The 14109-nt window shown below is 35.8% G+C and overlaps 1 protein-coding gene across 1 annotated transcript; it reads left to right on the forward strand.

The window, feature by feature from the left end:
* Positions 1-5112: 5112 nt before the first annotated feature.
* On the forward strand, positions 5113-5943 carry LOC137743635 (protein S40-4). Its single transcript, XM_068483562.2, has one exon. It carries the CDS (start codon positions 5202-5204, stop codon positions 5706-5708), a length of 507 nt encoding a protein of 168 aa, XP_068339663.2. The 5' UTR covers positions 5113-5201; the 3' UTR covers positions 5709-5943.
* Positions 5944-14109: the final 8166 nt, after the last annotated feature.

Consider the following 14109-nt stretch of genomic DNA (forward strand, 5'->3'; position numbering starts at 1 on the left):
ATATGATAAACGAAACATCGCATAATTAAAGACAAGACGTCATCACCGATAAACAAATTATTTATAAGTACATGTAAGGTTTATTTGATGTGAGATTCATATTCTTACCATCCATGCCCTCTCACATGCGGCAAATTTTAAAGTCTAACATGTGGACAACACAAATTTTGTGACGTGGAGCATGTGTGACCATTGGACTTCACATGTGGGGCAACCTGGTCTGGTTCCATGAAGGAAGTTAAGTTTTCGCTATAAAATCAATTACTTATAAGTACATGCAATGTCTATACTTTAAAAAATGTGAGATTCATATTCTCAACATACTGAAAAATTATTAGCATTGAGTGTCACATCCTGGCCCGAGCGGGACCACTTCCCGGTCCCGACTCCACCGTAGCACAATATTGTCCGCTTTGGGCCCCCAGCACACCCTCACAGTTTTGTTTCTGGGAACACACACGAGAACTTCCCAATGAGTCACCCATCATGGGAGTACTCTCGCGTGCTACTAGCTTAACTTTGGAGTTCCCATGGAACCCGAAGCCAGTGAGCTCCCAAAAGGCCTCGTGCTAGGTAAAGATGAGAATATACATATAAGGATCACTCCCGTGTGCGATGTGGGATGTCGTATTGAGTGGCTTGGTCTTATTAATTGGATTAGTATAAATGCAAGCAATGGAATGATGTATTTAATAACTGTTTTTTTTAATTTATTTATAGGAAAATAAAATTACAAACAAAGCCTTTAGGATAAGAAAAATTTACAAAAATCCCAGAAGCGACTGTGAACACGAAAAATTCCTGAAACAAGAAACAAGAATACGTGTACAAAAATAATATTTTTGTGTTTAATGATTTTGGGGTTACGATCTCTCTCAAATTTGGTCCTCTGATTCTATCTTCGTAGGGTGTAGGTTTGTGGATGAGTTGTTGATCCAAAGGGCCGTCGGGGCTTGATCTAAGGATGAACAGTTGATGAACGGATCTTCAAGGGGCGTTGGGCTTGATCTTGAAGAATGGGTGTATGGGTTTGTTGAGGTTGTTGATCCAAAGGGCCGTTGGGGCTTGATCTTAGGATGAACAGTTGATGAATGGATCTTCAAGGGGCGTTGGGCTTGATCTTGAAGAATGGGTGTATGGATTTCTTCAAGGGCTTTTGGGCTTGATCTTGAAGGTTGATGGATGAGCAGATCTTCAAGGGCTTTTGGGCTTAGTCTTGAAGAACGATTGGATGTGTGGATTTGTTGAGGTTGTTGATCCAAAGGGCCGTTGGGGCTTGATCTTAGGATGAACGGATGATGAATGATGAACACTTTCTTCAAAGGGCCGTCGGGGCTTGATCTTGAGTTGGTGGGAGTTCTTCAAGGGCCGTTGGGGCTTGATCTTGAAGGAGGATTTGACGAAGAACGAAGAGTGCTTTCTTGATCCTTCGGGATTTTCTTGAGAGCTTTAGAACTTTAAGGCTTCAAGGTTTTGGTCCCCCCTGTGTGGGGAGTATTCTCTTCCATTTTGGGAGTAGAGAAATGTATTTGTGAATTGGTTTCCTCCTCTGTCTTGATGGAGAAGCCTATTTATAGGTTTTGAGAGTGAATCACCACCATTCATTTTTTTGGTGAAGTGAGTGGAGGTTGTAGGTGAAGTAAGTGGAGGTTGTAGGTGAAGTAAGTTGAGGTTGTAGGTGAAATGAGTGGAGGTTGTAGGTGAAGTAAGTGTGTGAGGTTGGTGAAGTAAATAAATGTTGTAATTTTAATACATTGGTTAACATTTATTTTACTGAAATTTCGATGTCTACAACGACACCTCCACCAAAAACAACCATCAGTAGACCAATGTCCAACAAGGACATCAGCCACAAAATTAGCTTTCCTAATAATTGTTTCAGCTATGCCGTGCAAACCAAGCCATGGACACAAACGAACAAACCTCAAAAGGAAATAAAATATTTGATATGAATCATCACATAAAATATTTATATTTACAACACACCAATTCCAATAAGTTAAAAATAAAGATTGTCCATCAAAATAATTCACCATTTATAACATACCGTCCCGAATATTAACGCAACTCTTGTCAAACAATACCAAACTCTATATTATAAACTATACGATGCTAGAACAAATTAATTAAAGAAATCAAATCATACATGAAGTTACTTTGCAATGCGAAATGTTGTGATTAATATTAATAGATATGATAACACCATGTTACTAAAGTACGATCTTATTAAAAAATTATTCCATTATTAAATTATCAGTCAATAATTTGAAGTCACATTCCTCAAATTGGATATGTTCATATCTTTTCTGCGAACTCCAATAAAGTTAAACAACAATATTGTTGTTAATTTGACGATTTAGACCACATTTTAGTCATAATAATATAATAGTCTCACGGAAGCCACCCGGAAGGCCGTAATCTCCCATTGGTTATTGTGTAACTCAAACGGTCGAATCAAAATTTATGCTTCCGCTGCTAGAATTTGACTGCATTAAACCCAACTTTATTCAAATTAATTTGGTAGCTAAACAAATAATACAAGTAATGTGAATGAGATCAATTGACTAAATTAAATTCAACTTTATCACAACGAATTTGGGAGCTAACTAACTTAGGTACGAGTACGAGTACATATGAGTTAGATTAGCTGACAAGGATAATGCAATTGGTTAACTTACGCTCGAGTTTGAACTTAGTTAGAGTAATTTAAAAATATCGTGTGATAAACAAAAAACGTTAGATACAATAATCAATAAAAATGATTTCTACAAACTAGGTAAAACGTTTATGTTTATTTTCGTTTGTTAACTTAGTTTATTCAATCCATGAGTTAAAAATAAACAGAAATGTGTAAAAAAATAAAAAGACGTCTCTAAAAATCATCTTAGCAATCAATAATTATGTATTTATTTTATTTCCACAAAGAAAAAGACTGCTTGTCCGGACGGACTTGAGGATTTACCTTTTCCTTCTTCCTTCCTATCGCTTTTCATAAGCAAAGCGTGAAGTTTGCTTTGCCGTTCAACGTTCAATCAATTTTATAACTCCACGTGTCCCCCTCAATTATAATATCGCGATACGTGCGGGGAATTTTTCACATTTTATTGTCGCGTTTCGGGAGGGCATTGGGCCAGCTGGCAAGAGACGCGCAAGATCGGAGCAGTAGGGGCCTAGTTCACGTGCCAGCCTGCTCCAGCATTAGAGTGAAACCAAACCGCGCCACGTGGCTAGACACAAGTAGTGGGACACGTGTGCAGTTCCTCGAACCTCAAACAGGCCCACTTTCGGCCTCTTCATAGGTGAACCCCTCCCCCTAATTCATGTCGCGACAAAACTTGTTTTGTTCTCGTTTTGTGTCAATCCGTACTTTTATCATATCCCTCTCTCTCCGTCTCCGATTTTTTCGGTATTGATTCGATGTTCGATTTGATTTATTTCGATTTTTAATTTTTGAAATCCATCCCTAATAATTCCCTCTATGTACGTGGCGGTCATCGACGGCTTGGAAACAAATGGTATTTGGCTAGATATGAAGTTTTCATGGACCAAGCATAGTTTATTTACTAAATGTAAGTAATAGCATTTGGAGTGGTGGATTCATGTGAGAACCATGCATCTAAAATAACTCGCTTTTGCATGAAACTAGCATAACCTTTTTCGTAATCCGTTAGAAATAAATAGAACAAATTGTGAACATGGACATCACATTTACATAATATTTGAGAAAAAAAGTCATCCATACATACACACATAATATTGAAGTATCAATCATGATATCCTAATTGATCAAAAAAAAAAAAAAAAATCATGATCTCCTAATACAATGGTGATGTATTTAACGTATGTATTCCTGTATGTCACAATTCATAAAATCTAATGATTTCTACTATGTTCCGACATAACTTTTGTTTAAAACCTATTAATTTATATATATATTAGAACAATTAACAAAAGTGAAATACGATCATTTTTTTTTTCCCGAACGAATAAGATCCTATTCCAAAATGCGTGTAAACCTTTTTTATAACAATAAAAGCAAATGATCGAAAACAAAAATATATTCAGTTTCCTTTTTTTTCCAACTTTTGGTTTACAGTTACGAAAGATCAAATACGTTAGTTGGGCTAACAAAAAGGATCAAATACCAAACAGACCGCTACGCGAACAATCTGTTGCCCTGGAGTTCCATCCCGTCACGTAGCGATTCCAGTGGGTCCAATAAAAGGAAAGGGATCCTGTCCATATCCCTTCTTCCTAATTCATCAAGTTCGGAAATATAGACCATTAAAATTTGATCCAATAGTTACAAATATAGGCTAACTTTAAAAGTTAGGGTAAATTACATTTTATCCCCTCAGGTTTCGGTGAAATTACAACATCATACAATATCTTTAAAACATTTCAATCTCATACATTTAGTATTTCTTTTTTTCAATTTCATACAACTGTTAAAAAATCTGTTAAGTTAACCGTTAAGTGATGATGTGGCAAATAAAAGGGCCCCATTTGTGCTGACGTGACTGACACATTTGTGTCACGTGACGTGACTGAAATGTTTTAAAGATGTTGTATAAGGTTGTAATTGCACCGAAACCTAAGGGAGTAAAATATAATTTATCCTAAAAGTTATAATAATTTTAATCGTTAAATCAAATTTCAACAGTCTTGATATCTGGATTTGGTAGATTAGGAGGATCCCTGTCCTGAGTAAAAACCTCCATCATTAGAATAGTGCGAGGAAAAATTTTTAATTGTGACGGGAACCTGAGTGGTGCAACACGTATTTTTATGTAAATGACGAGAAATTTATTTTTTAAGTTGTTAACTTTTTAACACATATATCTTGTCATTTAAATAATAACACATAATTTACTATCTTGTGTACCGATTATATTGAAAAATATCACGCATGCAAGGAATGCATTCCGGGCCCACCCTCGAGATCGAACCCAACCACCTTGAGTGGATAAATCGAAAATCCTACGTGTCAATTTCCCATAATAATTGAAGGGGCCAGTAAGGTAATTTTACCATGATTGAACTCGAAGATAGAGGACAGTCTTATCCACTTGCGCCAAAGCAGCAAGATGACCTCTATAAAAGCCAATCGAAACGCCTTCAATTCTCAGAACCAAAATCAACAAACGCAGAAGGAGACCAAGGGCATCGAACCAAAACGCAGCGATTTGATCCTCCCCCAAATGGCGACTAGTGAGAGCTACTACGCTAGGCCGAACTACCGTTACCTCTCCGGCGACCACCACCACCACCAAACCCTAGCGTCCGATTTCGAACTCGACGAGTCGGACATCTACAACTTCGGCCGGTCCAACTCGCCGGAGTACCGCAAACCGATCCCGAGTTCCCGCGGCGTCTCGGCAGCGAAGAACCGGCGGGGAGATTCCGGACACCGCTCGGACATGACCGGCGGCAAGGCGGCGTCGTTGCCGGTCGGCATGCCGGACTGGTCCAAGATCTTGAGAGGTGAGTACCGGGAGAACCGGAGGAGCGATGATGACGAGGCGGACGGCGATGACGACGTGGAGGGAGGCGTGCGGATCCCGCCGCACGAGTTCCTGGCGAGGCAGATGGCGAGAACGAGAATCGCGTCGTTCTCGGTGCACGAAGGCGTCGGGAGGACGTTGAAAGGGAGGGATCTCAGTCGGGTCCGAAATGCAATTTGGGAAAAAACTGGGTTCGAGGATTAATATTTATTTTTCAGAAACAGGAAATACAGAGAGAGGGGGTTGGGGGTGTACGGAATTTATTGGTTAAATTTTTTTTTTTTTTTTTTTTTTTTTTTGAATTTTATGAATTTTGTGCTTCTTTTTTTTTGTAATTTGTGAGATCAAGATGATCGTTTTTACGAATGTAATCCCAAATTGGAGAATCGTCCTCCAATTCTCGGAGGTTTAAATTTTAAGGTTAAATTTTACTTTACCATGTCTATTGTAATCTCATACAATATTTTCAAAATATTTCACTTTCATACCTTATCTATTATTTTATATCAATATAATACATCTATTATATTTTTTATCTATTGATAGGTTAAAACTTCAACTATTATTTTATATCTATTATATTTTTCATCTATTGATAGGTTAAAACTTCAACTATTATTTTATATCAATATAATACATATGTTATATTTTTTATCCAAACTTCAACTATTATTTTATATCAATATAATACATATGTTACATTTTTTATCTATGGATCTGTTAAGATCTTTCCTATTATTTTTTAACAATATAATACATTTGTTACATTTGTCATTCAAATCACGACCTTATGCCTAGCAAACAAAATAATTTTTTATACATTTAAAATATTATAATAATTTATCTTATTTACAAATTACAAATTAAAAATAATTATAAAAAAAAAACACCTTTTTCCCCAAACCCTTCCCTGCAACCCAAACACCCCACCCCCCCCACCCCACCCACCCCCAACTTCCCGGAGACCGTCGCCATGTCCAAAAATCCCCCCAAGCCGACCCCCTCCGTTAAAGCTCCTACGTTTTTTGTGGGAGAGAAGATTGCCGACGAGCGTCTCTACGAATTGATCGGCGATAGGAAAAGGACGAAGAAGAGAGAGGAGTGCATGATATTAGGGTTAGGGTTTTGAGGCTTCGCAAATAAGCTCATCTCCTAGAGAGAGAGGGGAGAGAGAGAGAGAGAGAAGCAATCATAAATGGTGAGTGAGGAGATGACTGAGAAGGGGATTTTAAGGAGGGGTGATGGGGGATGGGATTTTTAGGGGTGGGTGATGATGGATGGGAGAGAGACCCCGATGGGTAGGGAAGACGATTTTTGGGTTTTTCTATATTTTTTTTATTTTTAATTTTTAAATAAGGTAAATTATTATAATATTTTAAATGCATAAAAAAAAAAAAATTTGTCAAATGACACAAATGTGGTAGCCATCAGCTTTTAACAGATCAATGATGAAAAATGCAACGGATGTATTATATTGAAATAAAATGGTACCTAAGATATGAAAGTGAAATGTTTTAAAGATGCTGTATGAAGTTATAATAGACTTTAAACTTAATGTGATAAAGTGTAATTTACCCAAATTTTAATTAACATTAAATTCCAATTTCTTCTTAATTTAATTAAGTTATTGGGTTGTTTTTAATTTCGGATGAGATGGAAGTGGTTACTTTTTTGGGTTTGAGGTTTGAAAACGGTAGGTGAGAAATGCAGGTGGTGGGGCTAAATTGGTAAATAAAAATGGAAAGTAAATGGTTGGTGGGTTTTTTTTATTTATAATTATTTGAGTGTTGGTGGGGTTGGCACGATATAGAAAGCAGAGAAAAGAAATTGGTGAGAACGACTTGTATTAAAAAATAATGCATGATAATACAAAGGTGTCAAATCTACGCCTTTTCCTTTGCCTTTCAAGTTTTGTCGGGAGTCGATTTATTTGTTGAGGTAAGTTTTACGCATATGTACGTATATTGAAAAAATGTTTGTGTTTGCAATTTCTGCGAGGCTTCTTAGTTTGAAGGGAAATTTGGTCTGACGGTTACTCGTATTTATAATTAGGTCAATTGGATTTCTTTCAGTTATTTACGCACAAACAACAATTGACAATTGTGTATATGCTTATGAGACGACCAACAAAAGAAAATATTTTCCAATGCAATTGCTATGAGGCTTCTTAGTTTTGTAATGCAAGATATTCAAACCATATGTAATGCATGTTTTAAATTAATCTAATCTGCTGGAATGAAAAATCTGAATTATAGAGATATTCTAAACTACTCGGAAATTCTTTAACCTATGGACAACCTTAATTATTTTTGAAACATTCTTATAGTGGGAAATAGACTTCTTTTTATGAGCAAACTTGGTATAAGTCCAATTATGCAAGTCATTATTGGGTTCAGTCCACTTTGTTGGGTTAGTTCCATTCGTTGATTATCCACATCAGTTTACTTTTATCATCTTTAACTCAATTTTAGGATTAACTAGACAAACTAAATATTGTTTCTCCTACTCCCAGTTCCGTATCTCAAGTTTTTCTTCTAGCTCCATCATAGGTTAAGTGTACTAACTAATTTATGTTGTAAGTACTATATATATACACATCATCAAATACAATGGCAAAGCCAAAAATCGAAGCCAGGAAGGGCTTTGAAGCCATATGAAAGAAATTTGACAAAAAGTAATATCACGAATGGGAGAAAAAAGGTTCATTTTTTAATAGTGCAAAGAAATTTTTTAATTAAAATAGAGTAATGGAGTCACGAAAAAATAAGATTGAGATAATTATATCATAAGTACCAAACTTCTTTATAAGTTCCTACATTGACGTTGAACAAAAATTAATAATCATGGTTCAAAACTGCAGCTATAAAAAAAAAAAATTCAAGATAAATTCTTCCTTTATTCCATACATGTGTAGTAAAACAATACTCTATCATGCGAAATGGTCAACTAACTAAGAAAGGCTAGTTGATAGAAGGCTTTGGTTTCATAACAAACTATTGTAAAACACATTTTTTTTATCAATTAGAGAAATATAATAAAGCTAACTGGGAGCAAACGCATATAAATCAAAGAATACATAGTATTCAACTAAAAGCACACAAGAAACTTCAGGATAGGCACGGGCCTCTCCTGATCCTCAAGTAGCTCCCCCACTGATCAAATATAGTAGTATGAATGTATAAACGTATGAAGTTTAAATTTTTTTGAACTACTTTCATGGATGATAGGTAGATTAAGTTTTTTTTTTATTTTTGTATATTCTACTTCCATCACAGGTTAAATGTATTTAATCAACCTTTAGCGTAGGTCAGTAATGTTCACCAAAGGTCCTCATGTGAGGACATGTGAAGTCCTCTTTCATTTGAACTTTTAAATTAATCTGATGATGGATTATTCAATAACCTTAAATTATCACAGTTACAATTGATTAATCAATATCTTTAAATTATCGTTGTTACACCCTAATAAAATAAAAAAAGGGTCCACACGTGAAACCCTTCCGTCTTCTTGTCTTATCCGTCTCTCTCATCTCCACCCCTCTCTCTGCCTCCTCCCCCTCCCTCTTTGTCTGAATTTTTTTTTTCCATTTTTGCGAATGAAAAAGGAGAGAGGAACAAAATGAAGATTTTGTAAATACATTGCAATTAAACAAAAATACTAGATGTTAGGAACAAATACTTCGGAAAGGAAATAAGTTTTTCACTTTGATTTGATTTTCACATTATTAGAACACCTACCAGAAGCATAACAAGATTTAGAGATTCAAAAGGAACCATGCACCTGTCGCTACAGCAGTTCCGATAATCTTCAATGTAACCTAATTCCAACAAACTTAGGGATTTTGATAAATGTCTGCAAGGCCACTCATTCGGACCCCATCGACGATTGTGGTGCGGAATCTAAAACATGCGTGAGATGAAGAATTCTTCTTGAATGATTGAACTTTGGAGAAAGACCTCTCGGACCGAGTACTCAAACACAAATTATAACTTGGGGATGTGTGTTGCACTGCTGCTCATGCAAAAAGCTTAGAAGAATAGAGACAGGTAGGGGAAGAAGATGGAAAGGTTTCACAATTGAACTTTTTTTTATTTTTTTTAGTCGGGATTATTATTTTGTTAGGGTTTAAAGTGTTACAGGAATAATTTGAGGTTATTGATTGATTAGTGCACCATCAAATTAATCTAATGGTTCAAATGAAAGAGGATCTTGCAGGTCTTCAAAATGAGGACCTTAGGTGAGCATTAATATATTGTTGGTATCATACGATGACATATAAATTTTCTTTTAATTATTTTTTTTTTTGTCAAATGATAGATTTGTTAGATTACGGAGCCAACGGGGTCTGATGTGACATCCCACATCGTCCAGGAGAGTAATCTTTATATGTATATTCTCATCTCTACCAAGCACGAGACCTTTTGGGAGCTCACTGGCTTCGGGTTCCATGGGAAATCCGAAGTTAAGCGAGTGGCGCGCAAGAGCATTCCCAGGATGGGTGACCCATCGGGAGGTTCTCGTGTGAGTTCCCAAAAACAAAACCGTGAGGGTGTGCTGGGGGCCCAAAGCGGACAATATCGTGCTACAGTGGAGTCGGGCCTGGGAAGTGGTCCGCCCCGGGCCGGGATGTGACATCTGAACTCACGCCGTAGTGCAAGGGCATCACTCATCTCCAACATCGTAGTAACCACTTGCTTCTTTTAATTATTTTAAGAAAAGTAGTTAGATCTTCATAAATATTCAAATTAAAAGCCACTTAGTATTACGGTACAATGATATTCCTCTTCACTTATAAGTGAGAGGTCTTAGGTTCGATTCTTGCCAAAGACGAATTTGAACCATATTATTGCTAGCCCATTTTGAGGCTAAACCCACTCCCTTCTCATAGTGTAGATAATATTGTTTGTTCAAAAAAAAAATATTCAAATTAAAATGTGAATAAAGATGCATAACTCAAGAAGTTTAATTCATGATTCTAAAAAACATTAAGCGCTAGTCGGACGGTGGGATGGGGCTAGCGCCTAGGCGGATTTAAGTAAATTTACTATATATCATTAGTACTTTGATGGATTTGATGAAATAAGATACAAGTTCAAATGATACAAATCTGTGGTACTTTAGGAAATATTTTTCAAAGATTATATGAATTTATAGTGCATTTAAAAGGGAATAAAGGTGCCAAATATATGTTTAGAAATCATTTAGCTTTGAAAACAAAATATTTGACCAAAAATAGAAAGTATTTAATCAACAATTTAAAACAATTACATAAATAAAATAAAATAAAATGGAGGGTGGGATGCATAGAAGGGAGGGAGGTGGGGCACCATTAATAACATTCAGTTTTTAAGGTGCTATGTCCCCTCTTTTATTCGCATACAAGCAAATAGGATGCTAGGTGTCCCATTTTAATTGGACAATAGTTTAAAATATATTAAATATGAAAAAAATGAGACCTAATAGTGGGAAAGGGATGGTCACGTGGGGTGTGAATTGAAGAGAGAGAAACTCAATTTTCTCTCTTCTTCTTCCTTTTGTCTTCTTCGTTGGAACTCAAAACCCAGAATACAGACAGTGCTCTGCATTTCTCCTTCCTCACTTTGAAAACAAAAGAAGGAAGTGAAACGCCCAGACCGCCTAGGCCATCTAGTCGCTCGCCTAGGCCGCCCAAGCGCCGCCCGGATTGCCTCAGTGCCCGCCTAACGCCTAGGCGGCTGCTAAGCCGATTTTTAGAACACTGGTTTAATTAAAGAAATTTAATTAGATGAAAAATAGACACTAAGTACTACGGTTTGGTGGTATTCTTCTTCACTTGTAAGTGAAAGATTTTAGGTTCAAATCTCGTGGATGGCGAATTCGATATCCAATTAGGTTGCCTATTGTGCGGCTTAGCCGAATTCCTCCTCCTCTTAGTATAAATATTTATATTGTAATACTAAAAAAAAAAGTTGAAAAATACGACACACTGAATCCGATTACAAATCAATTTTTTAGACCTAGATCAAATGTATTTTTTTTTATTTTTATTTTATCTATAAATCTTTTGCTTTTTCGATAAGGTTATTTAGTGGATGGTTGCAAGGCATCCCAATTATCCATGTTCAGATAGTTGGTTAGGTTTTTAATTCAATCCGACATCAGATCTTGACAATTAAGAAGACACAATTTGATCACACCTGAAATCTTAATCCCTTCACGTGAAAAATCTATAAAAAAATATTGAGAAAAAAAATACCTCCAACAATTATTTTCTAAAGTTGCAAACTCTAGGAAGGAAGCTTGCCTACCAAACAAGTAATGGCCACCCAAAAAATACTATGAGAAATAAAAATACCTACATGAATTTAAAGTTCAAGCTTGGAGGCATTAATTGGTTCAAGTCGATGTAAAGACATATTCGTGCTTGTGTATTTTTTTTGTAGCATAATTTCGTCTTTGTAGTTTTTTTTTTTTTTTTTTAATGTTATATATTCAATTCATCAACGAAGTTGAATTTAATTTTTATTCGGTTCATATGCATCTTCTCAATTGAACAACCAATTGAATGAAGTAATAATGCTAATGAGATCAAATTTGAAGAGCAAAAATGCAATAAACAACACTTTTGCTTATAAACTGCATTGTATCTAAATTAAACTACAATACATGAACGGTTGTGTTTTTTTCATTTATTTATTTATTACTTTCACATTCATAGATATTAAAAAAAAAAAAAAAAAAAAAAGGTCAAGAAAATCTCAACCATGCTACTAAAGCCCACCCCCTTTTCGTATCTCCCCACCCCACTTATTTTGTCACCCACTATTAAAAGTAAAAACAATGAAATACAATCTCAACCATGTTTAGATGGGTAGTTCTGTCATATTATAAATTCCTAACAATAAATAAAAGATAAAATAACAATTAATTTTTTTTTAATTTGTGGAAAAAAATCATGAATTGGGCCTAGTAATACTTATCAATGGATATTTTTTGGTGATACCAATGGGAAAGTTTGAGATGTCATTTTGTATCCTAGTTGGACACCTATTTTTAGAGATTATATTAATTGATTTTCAATTTCAGGGATCATCTTGATGGTGATGGTTAATTTCATGGACTATTTGTGATAAAAATCCGAGAATAAATTTGTAAACAAAATATTTAATTTGAAGTGGTGGAGAAATAAGACATTGGGATGGAAGTAGCAACACTCATAACTAATAGACAAATAAGGACGAAAGGCGTTGAATACTTGGTGAATAAAGCCAAGGACTATTTCATCATCATTAAGCGAGCGTTAAGAACGAATCGACGTTGTCTTGACACAAATGAATGGATGGCTAAAAAAGCTTAGGCAACAGTTTCCTTTTTGAAAAGAAGATTGGAAAGATCTCAACCGTTGATTATTTAGTGGTGGGACTACATATATAGGGTTTACTTTATACGAGCCCCCGCACCGGTTTTATTTAAGTTCCCGCGTTCTCCTAGCCCTCTAGTCTCTTTCATTTTTTTTAAATGTCTCTATCATTTTTTTTAAATGTCTCTTTCATAAGTTTTCAAGTTGGAATCATTTGATTAATCAGATAACACTTTACTGCGATAGCGAAAATTAATAATGTTTATGTATTTTGGTTCAAGTTTAAACTCTACTGAATTCTTTTCCTCAATAACTAAATATTTAACTTACTAATGTTATTGCTATTAAATGAGAGATCTTTATGCGTTGTGTCATATACTAGTCAAATATATACCTACAGTTGTTTGGAACCCTATTAGGGCCTATATTTACTATTCAATGAGATAATTACACGTGGATTAGGAGATGTCTTTCGACGAGATTTCTCATCGAAATCTTGCGAGAAGGATACGAACCACAGGCTAGCAATCATTTGTTGGGCTCGCAAATTACACATGCTCAAGGCAAGCATGGCCCAACAGCCTCATTAAGCCCATCAAGGCCTATTATGGAAAGTAGCCAAACAATAGCTTGTATAGAAGATCCAGCATGATGATGGCACTATTACACCTTAACATGTCTCCTCTTCACTTATAAGTGAGAAATTTTAGGTTTAAATCTCCTGAATGATGAATTTGATATCAAATTAGGCTGCCCATTGTGTGGCTTAGCCGAACTACCCTTCCACTTAGTGTAAAATATGTCGTTGTACTAAAAAAAAAAAAAAACATGTCGTAGACAATATATGAAGTTCAGGTCCAAATCCTAAAAATGGAACGCTGACGGTCTAGTGGTATTCCTGTTCACTTGTAAGTGAGGTCTTAAGTTTGATTCTTGTCAAAACGAATTTGAACTACATTATTAATAGCTTATTGTGAGGTTGAGCGCACCCTCTCTTCCTTAATGTATGTAATATCGTTTGCTAAAAATAATAGGAGGGCTGAGGTTTGTTGTAAATGGGGCACGGGCACAGCACATATGTGCAGGAGAGAAAACCTAATTTATTAGTTATCATTGTGAGGCCAAGCCCATTGTGTTAAACTGATTTACAATTTTGAGAAGCTTTGGGCTTGGTCCAAAAATCCCTTCAACCCGCCCCAACCCAAAACGTATAAAGTCCGAACTTTCTAAACCGACCCGTATCAGTACGCGCCAGGCTCAATTCGG

The sequence above is a fragment of the Pyrus communis genome, chromosome 11 (assembly GCF_041283825.1).
Source record: "Pyrus communis isolate YQ-2024b chromosome 11, ASM4128382v1, whole genome shotgun sequence".
Classification (NCBI taxonomy): domain Eukaryota; kingdom Viridiplantae; phylum Streptophyta; class Magnoliopsida; order Rosales; family Rosaceae; genus Pyrus; species Pyrus communis.

Bases quoted from the DNA above. Each gene is read 5' to 3' on its own strand.
- LOC137743635 (XM_068483562.2), top strand. From the start codon at position 5,202: ATGGCGACTAGTGAGAGCTACTACGCTAGGCCGAACTACCGTTACCTC.